The sequence below is a fragment of the Syngnathus acus genome, chromosome 16 (genome assembly GCF_901709675.1).
Source record: "Syngnathus acus chromosome 16, fSynAcu1.2, whole genome shotgun sequence".
Taxonomy (NCBI): Eukaryota; Metazoa; Chordata; class Actinopteri; order Syngnathiformes; family Syngnathidae; genus Syngnathus; species Syngnathus acus.
Window position 1 is genome coordinate 7,166,599 of NC_051101.1, and position 23,223 is coordinate 7,189,821.

At 41.1% G+C, this 23,223-nt stretch overlaps 3 protein-coding genes across 3 annotated transcripts; 1 reads left to right on the top strand and 2 right to left on the bottom strand.

Annotated features, from left to right (window-relative positions):
• Nucleotides 1-1,023: 1,023 nt before the first annotated feature.
• gprc6a (G protein-coupled receptor, class C, group 6, member A) lies at nt 1,024-8,588 on the bottom strand. The gene is made up of 6 exons (XM_037273943.1): nt 8,304-8,588; nt 5,789-6,083; nt 3,942-4,739; nt 3,122-3,337; nt 2,777-2,900; nt 1,024-2,473 (listed from the first exon to the last, which is right to left on the bottom strand). Exons 1-6 carry the CDS (start codon nt 8,501-8,503, stop codon nt 1,347-1,349), a joined length of 2,760 nt encoding a protein of 919 aa, XP_037129838.1. The 5' UTR covers nt 8,504-8,588; the 3' UTR covers nt 1,024-1,346.
• A 781-nt stretch (nt 8,589-9,369) lies between these two features.
• On the top strand, nt 9,370-11,568 carry cnih4 (cornichon family AMPA receptor auxiliary protein 4). Its single transcript, XM_037274074.1, has 5 exons — nt 9,370-9,465; nt 9,834-9,902; nt 10,258-10,370; nt 10,459-10,599; nt 10,683-11,568. The coding sequence occupies exons 1-5, from the start codon at nt 9,397-9,399 to the stop codon at nt 10,708-10,710; spliced, it is 420 nt and encodes a 139-aa protein (XP_037129969.1). The 5' UTR covers nt 9,370-9,396; the 3' UTR covers nt 10,711-11,568.
• Nucleotides 11,569-13,513: 1,945 nt separating this feature from the next.
• On the bottom strand, nt 13,514-22,665 carry wdr26a (WD repeat domain 26a). Its single transcript, XM_037272839.1, has 15 exons — nt 21,987-22,665; nt 21,005-21,104; nt 20,863-20,919; nt 20,123-20,259; nt 19,693-19,790; nt 19,051-19,207; nt 18,770-18,908; nt 18,543-18,683; nt 17,533-17,652; nt 16,831-16,976; nt 16,232-16,310; nt 16,012-16,141; nt 15,712-15,906; nt 15,282-15,576; nt 13,514-15,235 (listed from the first exon to the last, which is right to left on the bottom strand). Exons 1-14 carry the CDS (start codon nt 22,286-22,288, stop codon nt 15,554-15,556), a joined length of 1,824 nt encoding a protein of 607 aa, XP_037128734.1. The 5' UTR covers nt 22,289-22,665; the 3' UTR covers nt 13,514-15,235; nt 15,282-15,553.
• Nucleotides 22,666-23,223: the final 558 nt, after the last annotated feature.

The following is a 23,223-nucleotide window of genomic DNA, read 5'->3' on the forward strand; positions in this document are numbered from 1 at the left end:
AAACCCACGTTCAGAGATGGCATGCCTGATTCCCACTATTTCCTGGTTGTTTCATAGAAATGATCTAAAAAGATATCCCTCAAACACATAACGACCACTAATTACTTAATTTTAGACAGATTATCACCCCGTATTTTTTATTTCACCTAAGGCTAGGATGTCAAGGATGTGGTTTACTTACTCTAAAAAAATGTATAACAGGGGTGGACAATAACTTTATAATTTTAGCTAAACAAAGGTACCTAGTACTTTTGTTGTACTTCTCTCACTGGAGACATGTTCTGAATACGTTTAAACCAATACTCTTTACTCTATAATGCTAATCGTAATTTTTCCCTACGACTCAAGTATCTAAAATGACATTTATCACAGACCAATGACCCTAATTTAAATCATCACCCAAGATTGTAAATATTTATAGACACGCACGTTCTGCATGACAATAAATTTATTTGTGCAGTTAATAATATTCTCAAGCAACGACAGAAAAAAGAACATAAACAGAACAACAAAAAAACAAACAGATGTGCACCTTTATCTCGTTCCACTGTCCCATGTCTCACTTCTATATTTTGGTTCTTGAAACAGTTAATAATGTAGTAGCACGCGATGATTACATAACCTCCCTGGCTTGAATACAAAGAGACAGACACTTAACTCTGACATAACATTTGATTAATTAAAAAGCCAGATGTTAATTAGAGCAGTGGAAGCAAACAGGAACAATACAAATGAGCTGCTCTTTACCTGTGCGATCACCAGAAACAATACTGTTAAAAGACCAATCATTTTTCCATTGGACTTCATTCTTGTTGGATATAACTAAAATATTTGGGGTTTATAAACGTCTCTGAGCGTGTTAATCAGATAGCACTGCATTTCGTGCATGGTGAAGAGTTCAGTTGTTATTGTTAGCTCGTCCACATTCCTAAATAAAGTTAAGGTTAAAACTTAAAACTAAAGTTAAAATACCAACCAACGTTGACAATCTTGCTACAGGCATTCAGGCCTGCAGTTTCCTAATCCAAATCAAGTGTGAGAAGCACAAGACTGGTCTCTCACAATGATTTTTCTTGTGTTTTCAAACTTAATGGGCTTTGGAAATGAATCATCCATGTTTTATAGAGATTTCAAGAAAGGTGCAATAACATACACAACGTTTAGAGATGAACTTTGAACACACGTGCATGTGTTTCATTTTTCCTCATAACCATTTTCAGCATTTACATTAGACCAAACATTTTCTAAAACATTCTGATCCCCATTTGCATGTTCATGTTATCTGGGAACACCGTCATGAGAGAGTAGCTGATGGATGGACAGTCTTTATAGTCTGGGAGAGCCGCCTATAGGCTGATGCTTCTTCTGTAGGAAGTGTTTCGATCGATGCATTTATTATCTTTGCTTCTGTAAGAAACTTTGAAAGTGTCTCTGTTGGCATAGGTTTTCTTCACAGGCGGTTTCACATAGTCTTTATCCGTCAAACAGGACGGACGTGTGACATTCTGCTTACTGCTGAGCTCTTTCTCTGACACTGAACTTCCAGTCACAGAAAAGGAATCCGTACATTTGACATTATACTGATATAGCTTTTCCCTGAAGGCACTGCTGGTGTTTTGATTACTCCTGAAAATGATTATGTAGCACTTTGGAAGGAAATGACAGCTTATGATGCCGTAATTGGAGATGAGAATGACCACCATTTCTACGGCCGGAAGATACACTCCAGATGCTGTGACGTAGATGGGGATAAAAATCAGCCAGGAGGTCAGGTAGAGCAGCATGCTGAAGGTAATGAATTTAGCCTCGTTGTACCTCTGCGGTAACTTACGCCCCACGAAGGCGCAGACGAAGCAAACAAAAGCCAAAAGTGCAATATAGCCCAGCATCACACCAAAGGCCAAATACGATCCCTCGTGACAGTCTTCCAGCAGAGTTTGTGGCTCCTGGATAATCTCTATATAAGGGCTTTTGAGGACAAGCCAGCATATGCAAATAATAACCTGGACTGCCACGCAGGCAAGGATTATTAAGTAGGCGTGGTAGACTTTTCGGAGCGCTCCCTGCATGTCTGTATTTAACTGGAAGGCCAGAAGGATCTTCAACGATTTGACAAGGATGCAGGACACGCATACGGTGAAGCTGATGCCGAAGAGCACTTGTCGCGCTTTGCACTGGAGGGCGACTGGCTGGCCAACAAACAGCAGGGCGCTGATGAAACTGACCACCAAAGAGTACAGGATAACCTGACTCAGGGGTCCTCCGGCGGCTCTCACCACAGGGGTGTCCCGCTTATGGAAAAACAGTGCCGATACCATCAGAACAAGCAGGATGCCCAGAGCGGAGAACGCCAAGAGGGCCATGGCAAAGCGGTCGTGCCACATGAAGTAGGTGACAGTTTTGGCAAAGCACGTGGAGCTTCCCTGAGGAGCCCACTCGATGTTTCTATCACAGCTTAAACATAGGTCCATATCTGGAAGAATGCAGAGGTGCCACACATGAATTCATATTGAATTGAAGCAGTTCATTTAAGACACATTTTAAAGCTCCGAACAGAAATAAAAAAAAAAATGCAAATTGCAGCACGGTACTGTGACATGTTATAAAAAAAAAAAAACATCAATTAATGGAGATTTCTAGTGGCCTTAGGGGTGCACTTTTGCTTGTAATTAAACCCAGTGTACCTTAATTCACAAAAAAGTGTGTTGTGTGTCTTAATTATATTTTAGTGTGGTGGCAGATGAAAGTGGAAATGTCTGACAAGCTAATTACTTGCCTGTGTTATTGGAGTAGTAATTCTCCGTACAGTTGATGCACTCATAACAACAAGTGTGGTAACCCTCCGATGTTTTCATGAACTCCCCGGGCATGCAGCTATTGGAACATCTGGAGAATATTTTCTGTAAGCAAGGAGAAATATTATAAGCATATTTATTGTGTAAACATTGTTAAATGTGTTGTTTTATTGAATAACAACATGAGTCAATTTTCACTAAGACATATTTGTGTGAAAAGTTGCTTATTTTAGATTAGCTTAATGACTTTGCCACTAGCCCAACACCATCACTACACTATATTTGTGTCTACAAAATGATCTGGGGGTAGCCGCATGAAGACCCACCTGCAAGTCTAGAAAGCGAGCTGCGAAGTTGCTGCTTTTTAAGGTGATGTTCCTGATTTGTGGATTGTACTCAGCCACAACGCTTTGAACGCCAACTTTCCCATCAATTGATCGCCACAAGACCACATCATAACCTTGGTTGATGTCTCCTTGGTCATCAAATGTGTATTTCTTCCCTCCACTATCAAATTCATGCATCCGAAGAGCTTCCAATACCTGCAGAGAAATGGAAACCTTAAAAAATGGTGGAAAACAGGAGCATAAACCTTTGCTTACAATAAGAAGATGGCTGTTGAGGATCTTGTCAACTTCAGTTTTAATTTTAGCTTCCAATTAGATTCTGAAACAATTAACTACATTGTCACTCTCTCATTAAAGTTGTTTGTTTACTCTTGTAACATTACCACCCTTTCTTCACAACATTACAGCTTTTTTTTTTCTCGGCTTTTCTTGTCACGTTGCAATTGAGTCCAAGCATTCATTTTCTATAATTTATGCCGTTTAAATTCATGTTGGAAAATCACCTTGGGCACATTTCCAAGAAAGTTCTCGTCAGTTAAGTTTAGTTGGATCCTGCTGTGTTATCACGAACAGATTGAATTCCTTGTGTGTTTTCCACTTGACGCCCTGTTTGTTTAAAACACTGATCATCTTCTCCGGAAATGTATTCTTTGCTTCCTCATTCATAAAGTTTTTATTTGTTGTCATCTACCATTTATTTTTACGCTCGGTTCTAAGTTATGTATGACGTGTTGGTGTGTCTATTGTTGTTTTTAACTTTTGGTAAGCTAATTATGCAATGTTGATTGAATGATCTTACCTCCCACGGCTGCAGGTTGCCAGGTGTTTTGCAATCTCTGTTCCTGCAGAGAGAGGCTATAGCATGAGCACAGGCGGCCACAGCCAATTCAACGCTGAAGACTGTGGCCGGGTTTATGTTTTCTTTGAGGGTCTTCACCACTTCAGAAGCCAGCTCAGTGTTTCTGGAAATGTCGCTGTCATTTATCAGCGTGAACAATTCTTCCAGGAAGGTGTTATTCATTGCGTTGCCAGTCACCTCCAACTTATCCAAGTACGTGTTATAAGATGACATGTTTCCAGTTTTGAAGTTGAAGCCTACAACATGTCCTATGTCCTCAAGGCTCAAGTTTCCTTTCACATAGCCTGAAGTGGACCAACTGTCGCTGGCCAACCACACTCTTTTCATAGACTCCATGCTTTGCCCTTTTCTCATAATCTCATTCCTCATTTCCTGATAAATGTCCTCCATTTGAGTCCCCTTTGAAAAGGACACGATCACCTGTGCCTTTGGATGTTGAAAGATGGTTTGGACAACCTCTCTGGTGGCAGAGCGTAAGAGCTCCTCTGTACCGGTGTGAGGAAGGATGCTTTTAAATGCTATGCAGATTCCATTTTCAGCTGCTTCGGCCGCAAAGTGCTCAAGTGCCGAGCGACCGTAATCGCCATCCGCGATTACCATGCCCACCCAATTCCAGTCCATGAGCTTGATTAGTCTGACCATAGCAGTTGTCTGGTGCTTATCATTAGGAACCGTCCTCAAGAAGCTGGGGAAGCGGGCCTTGTCGCTTAGAATCACAGCTGTTGATGAATAACTGATCTGAGGACACAAAGTGTATTTTTGATTGTCGTTAGGAAATGAACAGGTTGAACATGGAAAAAACGATTAGTACTGAAATTAGTGATTCGTGACAAAGACTGGTCCTACATTTAACTACCATTCCTTATTATTGGTATGTAATGCTAATTGTAGATGTGATGAAGGTCATATGCGGAATGCAAAAATCTCCCTTTAAAAAAAAAAATGCTATGTTCACATTGCAGGTCCATCCATCCGTCTTCTTCCGCTTATCCGGGGTCAGGTCACGGGGGCAGCAGCTTCAGGAGGGACTCCCAGACTTCCATCTCCCCAGCCACTTCATCTAGCTCATCCCAGGGGATGCCAAGGCGTTCCCAGGCCAGCTGAGAGACATAGTCTCTCCAGAGCGTCCTGGGTTGTCCCCGGGGTCTCCTACCGGTGGGACATGCCCGGAACACCTCCCCAGGGAGGCGTCCAGGAGGCACCCTGATGAGATGCCCGAGCCACCTCATCTGGCTCCTCTCAACGTGGAGGAGTAGCGACTCTACTCCAAGTCTCTCCCGGATGACCGAACTTCTCACCCTATCTCTAAGGGAGAGCCCGGACATCCTGCGGAGAAAACTCATTTCGGCCGCTTGTATGTTCACATTGCAGGTCTTTATGCTCAATTTGGATTTTTGGGTGAAATGTGATTTTTGTGTGTGTAAAGTATTACAACACTATAAGTGAGCGGAAGTGGAAGCTTTCTGATTTCCCTTAACATTTTTCAGATTTAAACTCCATGACTTTTACGGAAAAAAAAAAAGAGTAAAGGAAGTATTCATCCCAAACAAAAAAAATAAATGTGGCTGCAGTAAAAGCCTGGAAATATATATATTTTTTTTTTTCTCCAGATTTAAACCCCATAAAGCATGCTTTTTATAGACAGAAAAGGAGAGTAAAGGAAGTAATCAACCCAAACAAACAAATGAATGAAGCCGCAATAAAAGCCTGGAAAATATTTACGTTCGTTCAATTTTGACTCTCTTTGTTCCAATAAAATTCAAACTGAGTAAAAACTCAAAACTTACTTGGGGAATCATGTCAAGGGCCAGTTGCCTTGCAACAACAATAGACATTTCAGAAAATGCAGCGCCCAAGACGGCCACAACAGGTTGATCACATGTGGGGGAAGCGGGTCCTGTCCAACAATTTGCCTGCTCAATGAAGTCAGCTGTGCTTCTGAGACCCGTGCTGACATCGATGCAGGAGTCTTGGATCCGGTAGCCCAGAGTGATGTTCAGATCCGTCAGTAAAGGAGATTTATTCATAACATCGACTGCATTGATCATAGTCAGCAAAAGTGTCATTGCCCGAGTTGATATCCTGCGTGAAGAACAACATTGGCACATTGAGGAATACATTTCACTCCACTGGTCTATTAGAAAAGTAACAAAGCAACTAGTAAGTTCATTTACCAGAATTTTCAGGGACTCAATATTAGGATTTGTACCGTTGACATAATGGATATCTACGTTTTCAATAGCACTCAATGATTGCATGAAGCATGGAGCTTGCACAAACCTCACTGAGTTTAGTTTATTTTCTCCCAGGAGATGTTTTTGTCTGATCTTCACTGAAAACACTTTCACTTCATGCATGTTTGCGGGTTTTGCTGCATTTGCTTTGGCCAAAAATCATTCTCTATCTGGTTAGGTTCACCATTTAACTTTCAAAATGTTTTCATTTAATTCTCTAATACACTTTTTTTGTATTTATTTTGTGTGACACAGGACGTGGTATGCTTTGGATCAACAATTCTTTATTTCCTTCACCGTATGTTTCTATTCCCATCATTTTGAGTCAAGGATTCATCAGACTCCAAAATCTCAAGGTTCCAGAACATGGGAAGCTTTTTAGCTTTTTGTAGTGTGGCTTTCCTACACTTAAAGGTTATCATTTGCACCTTTTTGTCAAGCCTCTATATTTACCGTATTTTCCGGACTATATGGCGCACCGGACTATAAGGCGCACCTTCAATGAATGGCCCATTTTAAAACTTTGTCCTTATATAAGGCGCACCGGACTATAAGGCGCACCATGAATGCATCATGTCAGATTTTTAATCCAAATCAAATCATTCTCCATTTTATCTTTTTTATCTCACCTTCAGACGCAACCAATTACTTTATAATCACAAAATAATAGGGGTGTAAATCGCGGGTTTTGTCACGATACGATATCATATCGATACAAAGGACCACGATACGATTATTGCCGATATCTTAAAGCCTGCTGTGATTCATTCACGATACATCACGATATAGTGCTCCACGATTGATATTTTTATTTATTTATTTTTTTTTAAATAAAAAATATAGAACAATATCCTGATTTATAACAATTCATACGCAAAATCAACAAGGTACTGCAAACTCTTTATTTAGGAAATTACAAGAGTATTGTAGTATACAAAGTGCTTATTTTAACACTGAACTTTATCGAATTCCTATATTTTTTCTCATATAAGTAAAGAAAAATGAATATTCTTTCTTTTTTTGTAATACCATTAACTTTAAAGTGCATTACTGAACTATTTATTTACAATAATTTTAATTGTCCGTTGAGCCATCTTTTCTTTGGAATCCAAAGTGCTTCCAAACGAATGACTTGAAGCCCAAAGGGGAGCGAATTTCCTCGTCTTCTTGGACACTAGCCATAGCACCAGCCCAGGAGCCGCGTAGTTGTCGGCTCCCCTTTCACGTGCCTGCTCTGCTCACAACACAGCACGCCGCGTACTGCTCCCGGAAAGAGGAAGCAAGCAACAATGAACTGGATTTCAAAATGAAGTCGCGTCTAATGTCCGAGGTCAAACACGGCGATATAAATCGATGTTTACGTTTAGCATCGATGCCAATAAATCGTAGAGCATTATATCGATTAATCGATGTGTATCGATGAATCGTTACACCCCTACAAAATAATGATCCATAGTCTTTTTGATTCATGATTCATAGTCTTCAGCAGGCCACTTATGACTGATTTCATGACACAATGCTTCGGGCCAGTTTAAATTTAGGAATTTGGTCCCTATATAAGGCGCACCGGACTATAAGGCGCACTGTCGGCTTTTGGGAAAATTTTAGGTTTTTAGGTGCGCCTTATAGTCCGGAAAATACAACATTCAAGTAGCTTTACTATGTATTCTTATTAAATGGCCCTAAAATGATGCCATCCTCTTAAGTTCTCTTGTTGTTTACTGTGAAAGTAAGTAGCAGTTAAGTGATCACTATTATCTTTTTATAGGCAGATGACTTGATCGAGCTCTTTTTCTAATTCCCATTTCTTTTAAATCACATGATTATTTTCCTATCACTGTCATAGTTGTAGTACAGGTCATAGTAAAAATTGTTTCCCGCTGTAATTCCACTTAACATGTTGATAAGTCATTTTAAACAACCTTGAAAACAAATTAAACAAATGAACTAAAAAGATATCAGAATGAATCAGAATTAAAATTTAAAGACAATCATACAAATACAAAGTTATTAGTTGTGAAAAACATTGATATACAGTACATTAAAATTCTACTGAACTTGAACTTACCCAAAACATTTGTGAGGTTGAGGAGCAAAGGAACTATCATTTTCGTCTACATGTAAATGGAGAGGAAACATTCCTCCTATGACAAAATCTCCACTGGATTTAGCTCCTGGTTCTTTAGTATCATATTCTGAGGCAACATTCCCCCAAATAATACTACAAAAGCTGACGTACAAATAAATTAAAGACGAAACCTCTGCCATAATTGTGTCCTCTCGCTCCTGCGCTTCTCTCAGTGATTCGTTTACACAACTTTACCTCAGGCTAAATGATACTTATTCTTTATAGGCATCTTCGCTGGGGCCAAGAAAACCACTCCTCCTACTTTGTCATACTCAGATCTCTGTTCTCATTTCCTTTCTGTAAACCCTGCCCACTCTTAAGTGACAGTAGTGTGACTCAGTGTTTCAGCAACATATTTCTTGTTGTCCATAAACATATTTTCATCTGATAATAAGCGGGCATTGTGGCTTACTTTCTGTTTGGAAGCAGGATGTCAACTGAATTGTTTCATGCTGCATAGAAATGTGGTGATGGGCATGTGAAACTCCAACTCAACTCCAAAGTCAGCTTTAACTCACTTTAAAGTCAGAATTCTGAGGGAAAAACAAGTCTGAATTATCACTATAAAGTCAGAATTCTGACTTTAAAGTGAGAACTCTCACTTTCTGACTTTATTCACAGAATCCCGACTCTGACTTTAAAGTGGGAATTCTCACTTTAAAGTCAGAATTCTGACTTTGGGCATTCTCACTTTAGTCAGATAGTCAGAATTCTGACTTTAAAGTGAGAATTCTGACTTTTTTCCTGTCACCCCCACCTTTTTTGTCTTCTTCCGTAGTTTAGGTTAGAAAGGTCTATTGAAAGTCATAAGTCATTAGAAAAATACATCTTCAGGTAGAGTACAGATGCATGAAAAATCTACTTGAATCCAGCAAATAAAATATGTGTAGTACTTTGTTACGTCCGACAGCTTTCCTTGAGTAAATAAACTGCATTGTCGTGGTGCACTGTGGAAAGTTGCTCGTAAGGCTGCGTTGCCACCCCCAGTCGCAAGGCGGCAGTATATTGTCCGGCTCTGGTCGCAGCATTAAAGATGGACGCGGCCGTGTTTATTCTGTCACTGATCGACTGTTGTGCACTGATTTTCCTGGCCGTCTATTTTGTATCCTTGACTCTGCATGTTTAATTGTATGGACGAGGAGCCCGTTTCTGGACTTTTGCACCGTTTCAAAAATATGTTTGAGTTTCGTCCTATTAAAGCTGCAAATGGTTGAAAGAACGAACTACCATGCTAACAAATTAGCCATATTGCTATCGTTTCCTTGGCAGCGTCCGTAGTAGAATTTTAACAGTGCAAGCTCAATCGTCGTTTTCTCCCTCCAGCTTGAACAGGCTACGATCACGCCAAAATACATCGACACTGATTTAATTGCAATTTAACGTAGTAATGTTGTCAAATTATTAGTCGTACTATTGCTCCTCTGGACTGGTTGTTCATATTGTTTTGCACCACCTTGACTTAAAGGTCAGATTATCACCTTGTCTGATCTAGAATGTGACTACATCAATGCCAGAGCATGCTGCTCCAAACTCAACAAAGTAAGTGTGCATTGACAAGTAACATTTTATGTTATGCCTGTATTATGTGCCCACTCTTGGGTGTGGATACTGCTGGTAACTGAATTTCCCTCCGGGATCAACTCCGTCTGTCTATCTACTTGATACAAGCAGTCGACATTATGCATATTAACAAATAATATCCATTTGACGTAGTACCTCTCCATTTACCATAATCATTTGTCTTACGTTCCTGACAGGCTTCTGTGAAAATACATACACACAATTTTAATATGTGCTGTGCACACATCTAAGCTTTTTTTAATGCTCATGTTGCAGTATCTGTTTTTATTGGCTCGGATGGAGTCAGCATCCTGATATTGTGTTTCGTTTTCAGTGGGTAATACCAGAGATGGTTGGCCAGTGTCTGTCCACTGTGCTGATGTTGATCTCCACACATTGGTTCATCTTCTTTCTCAACCTCCCTGTAGCAGCTTGGGACATTTATAGGTAAACTGTTGTTCTGTTTTAATGGCATGTGTGTTCATGTTGTGGTCAAGGTTGTCAGTGTGTTGACTCACTGTTGTTGTTGGATCAGATACGCAAAGGTCCCGATGGGCAACATGGGCGTGTTTGACCCCACGGAGATCCACAACCGGGGGCAGCTCAAGTCCCACATGAAGGAGGCCATGATCAAACTGGGCTACCACTTGCTTTGCTTCTTCATTTATTTGTACAGGTAGATGACCACACAACACTTTGACATGTTGCCAGTCCTCGTTTGAGTAAAAGCTTTACATGAACCCGCCTCTGTTTTGGCAGCATGATTTTGGCTCTGATCAACGACTGAGGTGAGCAGCGGGCCCTCCGCCATCCATCTTCACACTCCTGGATTTAACGTTTCCTTCCTCCCATCCTGTGCCTGGGCTGAATGGCTCAAATCGTTCTAGCGTAGTCTTACAAAAAGTACTTTGCATCTGATACAAAGGTATCAAAGCCACACTAAAATTTTGGTTGAAAAAAAAAAAAGTCAAATGCTTAAAAAAAAACATGTAATGGTACAAGGAGAAAAAAACTAAAATAGCCTAAATAAAATAACTTGACAAGATCCTCAACTGTGCCCATTTTGATGCAGGTGTATATTCCTATAATATTATGACTTTATTCTGTAATAACGTCATAATTTGTGGTATTGTTTTGCACTGAACCTGTCATTACCGCCCGACACACATTGTAAAGAGCAGCATGTTGGGAAAGCTCAGACACAAGTTGGTCATTTTGGCTATTTAGTGAACACTTTGAACTTCTCAGCTCATAGTTAGACACGAGATCACCAAACATCCTCTTTGGTTCCAACAGTGGGGCCATTGTGCTAAATAAACAAATGCATTGTTCTGTCTGAACACTTGACCTTGTGTGAACTCTTAATAAGACATTCCTTCATTTGAAAGTTTACTGCATCGACTTGTATGTTGTTTTTCATCAGAATGTGGCGCGATTGTGTCGTCACCTCCATTTGAAATGACTGCAGCATGAAATGACTCCAATGAGAGGCATGTGTTCCGATAAAACAGAGAAAGTTCCTCATTGTGTTGACTGACATGACTGCTGGTCAGCTTGACACCTGCATCTCACTTGTAAGTCTCTGTCGCAGTGTTGTTTTTCTTGAGATTTTGAGTTTCATAAATAAAGCAGAAAATACAATGTGTCTGAGTGTCCTGTATTTGTGAGTAAATGAGAGTGACCTTTTAGAGCAGTGCTTCTCTATAATTTTCTGTGATGCCCCCCTTAGGGAGAAGAAAACATTTCACCCCCCCATGTTATTAACATTAAAGAAAACAAAATATAAATAAAAAAGAAAGATCAACTTACAAGAAAGAATAACTATTAATAACAATGTTTTTTTAGTCTGTAACAGAACAGATTCATTGTGCATCACTTTGCCTGAAATTAAAAATAAATTATAATTATTTAAACTATAAACATTCTTGACCAACTGCCATTTTATGCTGGAAAAAATACAATAAAATAATAAACATACATAATATTAAATTAAATAACAGCAATAAATAATATTCAATTCAAAGTAATCAGCAACATTAACTCAGGAACACAATATATAAAACATTTTAACCTACAAAACAAAAATGAATAAAACAATTTGTGCTCAAAATGAGGCAGCATGACGGCTGCCAACATTGTAAGGCACAGTGAATACACCGCCATTTTCAAGTGTACCTAATAACAGGCCACTTTATTAGGTAAATATCATGGTCAAAGGTCACAGGTGTCATGTGCTAATCCTTGGGGCCGCGTTCCAACATGTTTTCCAAGATTCCCTCGTTATGTGCACCTGCGTGAAAAGTTTTAGCTCCTGGAGAACGTGAAAGGAGCTAAAACTTTTCACGCAGGTGCGCTTAACGAGGGTCACTTGGAAAACATGTTGGAACGCAGCCCTTTCGAGGACTGGAGGTCGGCACCCCTGGTTTAAGTGAAAAGTGCCACACCCGCCCTCACCCCCACCTCCTGATTGGCTGTTTGATCTGTGACGTCACTTGGACACTCCATTAGGTACACCTAAATAACAGGCCACTTTATTAGGGAAATATCATGGTCAAAGGTCACAGGTGTCAAGCGCTAGTCCTCGGGGCCGCGTTCCAACATGTTTTCCAAGATTCCCTCGTTATGTGCACCTGCGTGAAAAGTTTTAGCTCCTGGAGAACGTGAAAGGAGCTAAAACTTTTCACGCAGGTGCGCTTAACGAGGGTCACTTGGAAAACATGTTGGAACGCAGCCCTTCGAGGACTGGAGGTCGGCACCCCTGGTTTAAGTGAAAAGTGCCACACCCGCCCTCACCCCCACCTCCTGATTGGCTGTTTGATCTGTGACGTCACTTGGACACTCCATTAGGTACACCTAAATAACAGGCCACTTTATTAGGGAAATATCATGGTCAAAGGTCACAGGTGTCAAGCGCTAGTCCTCGGGGCCGCGTTCCAACATGTTTTCCAAGATTCCCTCGTTATGTGCACCTGCGTGAAAAGTTTTAGCTCCTGGAGAACGTGAAAGGAGCTAAAACTTTTCACGCAGGTGCGCTTAACGAGGGTCACTTGGAAAACATGTTGGAACGCAGCCCTTCGAGGACTGGAGGTCGGCACCCCTGGTTTAAGTGAAAAGTGCCACACCCGCCCTCACCCCCACCTCCTGATTGGCTGTTTGATCTGTGACGTTACTTGGACACTCCATTAGGTACACCTAAATAACAGGCCACTTTATTAGGGAAATATCATGGTCAAAGGTCACAGGTGTCAAGCGCTAGTCCTCGGGGCCGCGTTCCAACATGTTTTCCAAGATTCCCTCGTTATGTGCACCTGCGTGAAAAGTTTTAGCTCCTGGAGAACGTGAAAATGACCAAAATCTTTTCACGCAGGTGTGTTTAACGAGGGTAACTTTCTGATTGGCTGGTTGATCTGTGACATCACTCGGACACTCCATTAGGTACACTGCCATTTTCAAGTGTACCTAATAACAGGCCACTTTATTAGGGAAATATCATGGTCAAAGGTCACAGGTGTCAAGCTCTAGTTCTTGGGGCTGCATTCCAACATGTTTTCCACGATTCTAAGAAATCTTTTTAAATACCAGACAAGAGATTTTTAAAACCCTGACTCTTTATTTAAAATTTGTATACAGAACAATACAGAACAGTACAATCACTTTTGTAATAACACGCATCTGGCAGAAACTACCTGCAAGCAAAGGAAGTTCCTTCTTTTCTTGTTTTACAGCAAGAGAAGCCCGAACCACAGACTCAAAAGAAATGCTAGCAGAAGCAGAGACTTGAACAACAGCTGTGAGTGACTGAAGTGTGTGTTTGTGTTGATTGAAGATGATGTTGAGATAGAAACACGGTTCAAGGGCTGGACAATTTTTCTTTTTACCAAGCAAATTGTAAAAGCAGTTTAAATATGTCACTTCTATTTTGGCCGAAATGCAAATTTGCACTTTTTTCTGCACTTCCATATACACCAATTTGCAGATTTATGGTCTGGATTTTGTTTTCAGTGCAATCAGATGAAAATATTAAAAGACAGTCTTGTATCTCATGGAAAAGGTGCACTGAAACGTTTTTATCATGAAAAAAACTAAACAAATAAAAATGCAGGAACCATGTGACATATTTTGTATCCTGTCTTTAAACACAACCTCATCAAACATGCCATAACACAAATATACAGCACATAGAACATCAGAAATCAGATTGTTCACTCAAGTCTATAAAAAGAAACACTTTGTACAAGTTTATCAGGATTTCTTTTTTTTTTTTTACACTGTGTGGGAAGTGACTAGGTAATTGTTAAACATATTGTTATCTCAGTAGAGATGTGTACAAAATGGCTAATTGCATGATATCGAATATGCGTTCACTATCAACACATCACGTGCAGACCTGAATCCCAACACCCTTTAGGTGACTGGTGCAATAGGTGACATTCCTGATGACACACATATTATAAATCCATCTCACGGCCAGAAATACTCACTACAAGCACTGGCATTGAAAATAGCTACAACAGCCGCATGAAAGAAGTTTAACAACGCCAATGAGCAGCTGTTTTAAGGAGATTATTGCGGCTTCATCTAAAATCACTGTGTAAGATTTGTGAATATTGTCTTGGATGAATTCCAAACTTACTAAAACCAGAAGAATTGTCAGAGAGAAGATGGTAAAATCAAACTTTTAACAGACACAATTATGTTTTGACATCCAAAGTCATATTTAGCTTAGGGTAAACAGAAGGTAAAAAAAACAGGGACTTTAAATGTTTAACTCAATTTGTAATGAGGAAAAAAAAGTGAATAAAACATCTGAAAGTTACAAGAAAACTAAAATATACTAAAACAAGTGGACTGCAGTCTGCGAGAAGAGATGGCAATAGTCTACACTCAAACATGGATTGGTGTATAAGAGCAACTAGTGAAGCCAGAATAGATGAAGCACATCCACAACAAAGGCATGAAGGAATCCACACTGGCAATCCCAACGTACTGCCACAAATCAGCAACTCAATGTCTTGCTAGATGGAGGCCATACTGTTGAGCGTGTCGTGGACCATCAAACACATCATTGTGCAACCTTGTGCGACATGCTTATTAAATACTCGTTTGTCTCAGCACGAAAGCGACAAGGGGAAGGAAAACAAAGCCGGAAAACCTCTTGTGTACTTTAAAATGACAATATAGTGTAGGCTAGATAAGTCATTTAAAACTCCCTTTGCGTGGGTGTTACATCCACTGTGTTCCTGCAGGTAAAATCTCAAGACGTGAGGTGAAGAAGAAAGCAAACACACACACACACACACACACACACACACACACACACACACACACACACACACACACACACACACACGCACTCTCTCTCTCTCTACAAGGAGTGATTTTGTGTCACTTCAACAATAAATTAGGTCTCTGATAATAAATAAGAGGAGGTGGGTGGATCCAGTCAAGAGAAGATGCGTCAGACAACGGACTTCTAGGTGTGGTCTCAAGGAGAAACCCAGCAACCGCTCCTCTGGCCTCCAGGATGTCCGGTCAGCAAAATTCTCCTTGCTCCATCCAGTCAAGTGTCACCAGAGTCATTTAGTGCTCGTCGCGTTCACAGCGACAACGGTAGCAACGGTCACAGATCATCAGCTGTCCATGCTGCAACAATCTGTGATTCACAAGATGGCTGGTGTCATTATTTATTCTTGACAGTGATACAGTACATGTGTGTGTTGTGTGTGTGTGTGTGTGTGTATGTGTGTGTTGTGTGTGTGTGTGTGTGTGTGTGAGCAAAACTTTCTACCATTGAGTCCCTCTGTGTCCTGGACATCCAAGTAAGGGGCGGGTCCCCAGATTCGGATGGTTCCGTCATCGGAGGCGCTTGCCAGTAGACCGGGCAGGACGGGGTTCCAGCTCACACAGTTGACCGTGCGCGTGTGTCCTGTCAGCTCCGCGATGGGCAACTCGCTGCGCCTGTGCCAGATGTAAACTTTGTGGTCTGTGAAGGGATAGCGCTCGTCAGTTGGCACTTCGATAAAAGTGGACAGTAATGCCATTAAGGGTTCTGGAACATCCCAATTTTGTCCCCATTGAAATCACTTGCCTTCACTGCCGCTCGCAATGAAGTCTTCATTGTGGCCTCCAAAGCAGGAGTGGATGGTGTAGAAGCCCTGTGTCACCCCTTGGTACTTCCTCACCAGCACCCGATCCTGCAGGTCCCACAAGTGCACTCCCTGCCAACACAGACAACGCAGTAGCATTCAACTGAAGTGGGAGCCTGAAGCTTAAGTTTCACCACTTTTATGGCTTTAACAGCCACTGACCTGGGTAGCAACGTTGAGCAGAGCTAATCTTCCATTCTTGGAGACAGTGAAGGACATGATGGGATGGTCCTCCTGGACTCTGGAAGAAGCCATTAACCGAAGTCATACTTAAGACAATCACTGATTCAAACCACCGTACTTCTGTCAAAAGGATATATATATATATATATTTTTTTAAGTTCAGCTTTTAAAATGGCCCTCAATTTAGGACAGGGGTGTCAAACTCATTTTTTTCACGGGGCGCATTGTAGTCATAGCTTCTTTCGGAGGGCCATTATGACTGTCAACCCAAATAAATGTATGAGCACCTCATATTATATACAGTAAAAACTACAAAACAAACCGACAAATAACTCGTTTTCAAATCAGACGAGTAAAAACTGGTCAAATATTTCTAAAAAAAGATATTATTAAAAGTGAAGACAATTTGCAATTCTAGTAATGACACACGAATTTGATGCACAATTTGTCTTCGTGGGCCACATAAAATGATGTGGCGGGCCGTATCTGGCCCCCGGGCCTTGAGTTTGACACCTGTGATTTAGGAAGAGGAGAACTAGCTTTATGCACAAATGCGTGCTGCTATGCTACTGACTCACATGTTTCTGTCCGTCAGGTCCTCAAAGTTGTAGCCACGAATGCGTTGGTGGGTGTCAGAAGCAAGGACGCTCCGTCCGTCTCCCAAACACCACAGGCACTGCACACGAATGCCTTCCCACGAGTCCAGTAGGTTTCCATCTAAATCCTGTTAGTCCCAGTTCAGGAGTTCCAAAAACAGATTCGGAAAAATTATTCGACAGAATGTGAAAGAGTTCCTAACGAGCCACAATCAGAATATTTCACACTTAGTGTAACTTGGTAAACTAGAATAAGATTACATATTGTATTTGACAAAAATTACTCTTTCTGACTTGATGTCTCTCTCATGGATTATTCTCTTAATTCAGTCGGCAAACTATAATTTTAGCTGTTTTTGAAATAATGGCGCATTCAAGTCTGGTTTGGTAAAAATAGTGCTTCAGTGCTAAATCCACTCTTTTGAGTCAGTGCTTCTGAAAGTCTGGTTTTCTCCAAATTATTTGTTTGATCAATTCTTAAGAGGAGTTGTCTATAACTGGTTGGTTGTGAACCAGAAGCTGTTAGCAGACAAGAGTTTATGATTGCGTTTATAACTGTATGGACATACACTGCTGAATATTTATTTGCAAAACTGTCAGCTTGACCAACACTGGACAACCTCGGCGATGAACTGCTTATCACCGCTCAGCAGTGCAGTTGCAATTTGTTGTGCCTCTACTCACACATTGGTAGAATTGGCCTCTCTGCCCACCAGTGATGAAGCGTTTGCCATCTGGATTCCACGCCACGCTGGTGAGACTATCTTCATGAGATTGACTCATCTTTGTTCGTAACTCCCCCGTCTAAACAAGCGTAGAGAGGAACACGCTGCACTGAATTCAAGTTCCTCCAGGGTAAGCTGATGTAATGTGACCCACCTACAGTATCTCAGAAAGGTGAGTAAACCTCAGAATCTTTTGTAAATAACAGACAAAAATGTTCGACCCCTTGGTTAATGTAAGAAAGACCCACATTGGTCACAGAAATAACATCTGACTGAAAATGACCAAAATAAAAATAAAAAAAATTAATGAAAAGAAACATTTTGTCGCAAAGGTTTTTGAGGCAATCACTCACTGCAAGCAAATGATCTTTCTAACTTTCAATGAGACTCCTGCAGCTCTCAATGGGTATTTTTGCCCACTTCTGATGAGCAAACTGCTCCACTTGTCTCGGGTTTGAAGGGTGCTTTCATCAGATGACATATTTCAGCTCCCTCAACACATGTTAAATAGAATTTAGATCAGGGCTCATATAAGGCCAATTCCAAAGTCTTTTGAGGTGTTTTAGGTTTTGGGTCATCATCCTGTTGCAACACGCTTGACAAAGCTGTCTGACTTGAAAACCTTGATAGTCTTGAAATTTCATTGTATACTGAACAGGGTTCAAGTTTCACAGTAGGTTCTTTCCTCGGTATGCTTCATATTTCATCTGTGAATATAGAGCTATTGTCGCCTGCCGATTTTTTTCCCCCCATGATTTATTTTCAAAATGAATGTTTTCCTTGCTCAACTCTCATGAAATCCACTTTGGCTCAAAGCACAACAGATGGTGCAATTTGACAACCTGTACAGTGACTAATTCACATTGTTGTAAAGTGTCTTTTCAAATTCAAATTACACTCATGTGCATGAGAAGTTGAAGCAAATATCTGGTCACTTTTTTAAGGGCCTCAAGGCTGAGATGATCTTACCTGTACATTCCACAGCCACAATTCAGAGCAATCATCAGGACCACATGCTATCAGATAGGAGTCATCAGGGCTCCATGCCAAATATGAAACTCCATACGCATGACCCTCAAGGGTCTTCATTAACTTCACCTGTCGTGTTTCCTATATAAAAAAAATAAATAAATCACAAATTCCAACTTTCCAGTGACAACTCATCCCTAAGTGATGAAAAGTTAACAATATATTACCGTGTCAACATGCCATATAATGACGGTGGTGTCTTTAGAACCAGTTGCCAGTTTTGTGCCGTCATTGGAGAACTTGCAGAACCAGACTTCATTGCAGTGTTCAGTAAGTATTTGCTGAGTGTAGCAAGGGAACTGTTTCCTAAAAAATGGTGACACACATTTATTGCAGAAAACTATTATGAATTAAATTCATAACAATTTATCGAGTAATTCAAAAACTATCAATACAAATATATTTTCTTATTTACTAATAAAAAGGATCTCAGGAAGTATTAGGTTACCGGCTGCAGCCGTGGTCCAGTAGCAAGGACACCGAGTCCAGTCCGTTGTCCAGCTTAGTGTTGTGGTAAAGGCAGCGCTCCCGCTGTAGTTCCACTGCCTGTTTTAGCAGTGTCTGCAGTCTGCGAGGAGGCAGCATCACTGATGGAGGCAGGTAGGCTACACACGCACGCACGCAAAAAGATCACACTGCATGGTAAATATTCAGAGCGGAATAACATGAAATCAGGTTGAACAACATTTGACCAAATACAACAAAAGAGACATTGTCAGTCCCGAAACTGCAATACTAATTGAATCCAAAGTATGCGTTCTAGGAAAAATGATAGCACTGGTATCAAAAGTAGGTTGAAGGGGTTTTAAATCTACCCTTAAGCAATGGATTAGATTTGATCACAGTGAAGATGAAAAGGTTGACCTACATGAATGAATTAAAAAGGGAAACAATGCTCCTTTGAAAAGAGTACAAATCTCATCAAATGTACCATCTAATGTAATAATCCAAACATTATGTTGATTGCACCCAAGACAAATGGTAAAATGTAGAAAAGCAGCTGCAGGATTTCAGTAAAGGCATGACAAGCAGGAGGATCAGTCACTGTAGAGTCTGCACACTTGGTGTGTTTGAGTCAGACTGCACTCACTCTGGAGTTTGTCCAGCAGCTTTGTTCGGGATACAGTGCCTTTGCCTTCCCAGTCCGCTTTGGCTCGCAGGTCCTCTGCATGACTGCACATCAGGTACCTTCAAAGCACACATTCAACTTTCTTATCAACTGTCAAAAAGACAGCGAGTTAATAATATTGATGCGAAAGAAGAACTTACAAAGTACAATAATAGGAAAACTCAATGTAGTGCCATTTCATATGGTGCCCGTTCCATCAGTTATTTACAATTAGAATTCGTTCATTACATATGACTCAATGTTGCCTATGGGCGACACGACCTTGGTCATATACCATATTCATTCAAGAAAAGAAAACTGTTACACCCTTTGACCCAAAACATGGGATGAAAAAAATCCAGAAAGCCCCAAAATTTTTTTTATCATTGACGTGAAGGATTGGTGTACTGACCCGCTCAAAATGTGGATTCGCTCAGTGTTGTACTTGAGGGGAGTGAGTTCAGCTCTGAGAACTTGGAGAGCCTCCAAGACTTTACCATCCTCGAGATACTCCAAATACTTTTGCTGAAGCAGTAGGAACTTCATGCGCTGCACAGATGGGAGTAAAGACAACAAAGACAAAAAAGGCAATGTGACTCCACATGATTTGTATCGCACATTATCCAGCATAACCAAGCAATTTATCAATGATCATCCATACTAAAGTCGACATGCTCAATCTTGTGTCATGTTGGTCATTTATAAAAGGGGAAGTCAGCCCCCTTTTTCCTTTATATTAATATGTTCAGTGCAGCCTAACTAGTCAAAACATGGTGTTGTGATTAGTGTTTTGTTTGTGGAATATGAATGAAAAAGGCAAAATCTTCCTGATTTTAGCCATCTCAGGGGGCGACCATTTTGCCATTTGCTGTCAACTGAAAATGACATCGCAGTCGGCGGGACCTGGCAACTGTGATGTCAGTGGCAAAATGGTTGACAAGTGGCAAAACAGCTTCCCCTCGATATGGATAAAAATGGCTGAATTGTGCTGCTTAACTCATTTTACACAAACGCAATATTAATCAGAATGCCATGTTTACAGTATTGGGGGCACATACAACATTGTTAAGAAAATTTGGGAATTGACTTTGCCTTTAATTTTCACAACAACAAATGTTAGTTTAGGTGGGTTTGCAGTCTGACGATACACACCACTATAGCAGTAGGAGAATGCATCAGTGCCTTCAGCTCATTTAGGTCACTCTCCGCCTAAATTAGAAAGGTTAAACAAAATCATGTAATCCAAATGACAAATAATGCGACTATAGTGGCTCAGTAAATAACTTGGTTCAACCTTGTCCCATTCTCCTTCCATGACATGATTACGAAACTTTGTGGCAGAGGGATGCTCCAGCCTGCAGCCAGATTCTTGCATGAGGAGGTCCACCGTCTGACTGTAAACAATATATGTCACAGAATAGAAAATCAATTCACATCATTAACCTGGGAGTACATATCCTCTCATTTGATTTGTTGTAGTTTGCTGTGGTGTCCTGCACCGTACTGACCAGTTTGTGAAAGGCTACATTTAAAAAGGGGTCAAATGCTCGAAACAATTCAGAATGATGCAATTCTACATTATTGCAAACGACATGCAGATAGACCCTTTTAGAATGGTTGTAAACAATTGGGCCCGATGTCACGGCTGACAGAAAGGTGAGTGAATGCCGTTTTCCTGAACTGACAACGTTGATCAAAATCATGGCAGAAAGGTGAGGAATGCCATTGACCTGAACTGAAAACATTGACCAAAATCATGCTTTCTATCAATCAGCGTACGTGTCCAAATGTAACAGATGACCAAGTAAGCGAAAGGAAACAGACCCAAGATAAAATACCAGCGAGTTCTATTTTTTTCCTTTTTCTGGTAATGTTATTGTTCTGTCAATATGCAATTAATCATTTACAAGAAAAGCATTATACGAACTGATATGATGATACTGTGAACAGTGTGGTCTGTCCTTTAGAAGCAAGGTCAGTAATCAAGCCCATCAGGCAAGTGATCATCGAATATGACACAACCAGTCTTTTGTTTCAACACCTTTTCAATTAAATACCCGGTTGCTCAAATGTATTCCAAAGGCGCACTCGTGTATTTTCGGAATTCACCGTGACGGCGCAGGCATCCACTAACCGACGTGAGCGCTTTGTCGTCATAGAAGGCAGAACTGACAGAATATTTCTCCCCAAAATAGTTGGAAAATGGGCTTATGTCATCACGAATGAGTGCCGTCTTGATGTCAGGCACAATGTTAAGTCCACTCCAGTTGACTTACTTGAGACCCAAATCGTGTAAATGTTGTCCGATGAGCCTGATGACGTCTTCCTCAGATTGAGACAAGCGCTTCTTCTTCTTGACGCCACAGCTGATGTCGCCCGAGCTGTTGTTGATGTTGTTAGACGCGGGCAGGGCTGACACTCCGTTGTTGTTGTTGTTAGTCACTGGGTTGCCATTGTTAGTGGCTGACACAAGTCCATTTGAGTGAGCTGCCCCAGTGGCGGACGACTCGCCGTTCTGGGTTCCGTTTCGGCAGGACACTTCTGGCTCTCTGTCCGGAGCTGCCCCGTTAGCCTGCATGTTAGCACAGTTTGTTTGCCGAGCCAAAAAGGAATGACAGACGCGGTGGGACAACGCGAGGGGAACGATACCACCGGCAAAGGCCCACTGACCCAGATGCAGCCCCAAACTGTCTTGCTCCCCTGCGGCCGAGTCTGCTGCTTGATTCGCGGCGGTTGCTGCGACAAGAAAAAACAAAAACAAAACCCCCCCACGAACAATTCACTCGGAGGACGAAGGCGACACTGATTCCTACCGCCACATTTTGCGGGATTACGCAGTATTTGGCGCTGTCATATCGCGCTTCGGTCGCGTTGAAGTTAATGGTTATTAAAGCTTGTTATTGTTGCTCCCAGACAGCTGCAGCCCTGTTATGGACTTACGCAGTGACGTCAGCGGAAATTCCTTCATGTCTTTTTGTGCGTGCGGCGTCACCGCAAGGGGCGCACACGTGCCCGATCGCCTCACTTCTATTTGCTTTGCGTACCACCACCAATTCGAATATTAACCTGTGCGCAGGGCAACTCGAGGATAGTTAAAGGGAAGCAACTACCATCCATAGAAAAACAATCAATGTGAGACAGTCACAGGTTACCACTACTGACTTCAGTTACTACTAAAACTACTATGGAGGCCTTTTCTTCAATATCCATCTTAAAGTTTGTGTATTACTCCAGTCTTTACACTGGTTTCAATTAAGCTGTAAAAATAGTTTTTAAAATGATGTTACCAGTTTATAAATGTTTTGGGTCCTAAATACATTAAAGAAATGTTGCTGAACTCAATGAGGCTCTGTGGTCTGGAGACTTGGGTCAATAAGTGGAGGTCAGAGTTCACAGAAAATAGAAGTAGCACCCAACAGACCCAAGTTTGTAGGAGATGCCGCCCCAGTGGGCAAGAAAACGAACAAACAAACAAATAAATAAGACAAGACATAACGATAGATATAAGAATGA

Bases quoted from the DNA above. Each gene is read 5' to 3' on its own strand.
- wdr26a (XM_037272839.1), bottom strand. From the start codon at position 22,288: ATGCAGGCTAACGGGGCAGCTCCGGACAGAGAGCCAGAAGTGTCCTGC. The intron at 18,684-18,769 runs GTAATATATTGT...TTTTTTATATAG, and splicing joins TTATATGGCATGTTGACACG to GAAACACGACAGGTGAAGTT. The intron at 17,653-18,542 runs GTAAGATCATCT...ACGCTTGTTTAG, and splicing joins TGTGGCTGTGGAATGTACAG to ACGGGGGAGTTACGAACAAA.
- gprc6a (XM_037273943.1), bottom strand. From the start codon at position 8,503: ATGGCAGAGGTTTCGTCTTTAATTTATTTGTACGTCAGCTTTTGTAGT. The intron at 4,740-5,788 runs GTAAGTTTTGAG...TTGTGTCCTCAG, and splicing joins CCCTTGACATGATTCCCCAA to ATCAGTTATTCATCAACAGC. The intron at 3,338-3,941 runs GTAAGATCATTC...ATTTCTCTGCAG, and splicing joins GCAACCTGCAGCCGTGGGAG to GTATTGGAAGCTCTTCGGAT.
- cnih4 (XM_037274074.1), top strand. From the start codon at position 9,397: ATGGACGCGGCCGTGTTTATTCTGTCACTGATCGACTGTTGTGCACTG. The intron at 9,466-9,833 runs GTATCCTTGACT...CTTAAAGGTCAG, and splicing joins TTTTCCTGGCCGTCTATTTT to ATTATCACCTTGTCTGATCT. The intron at 10,600-10,682 runs GTAGATGACCAC...CTGTTTTGGCAG, and splicing joins TTCTTCATTTATTTGTACAG to CATGATTTTGGCTCTGATCA.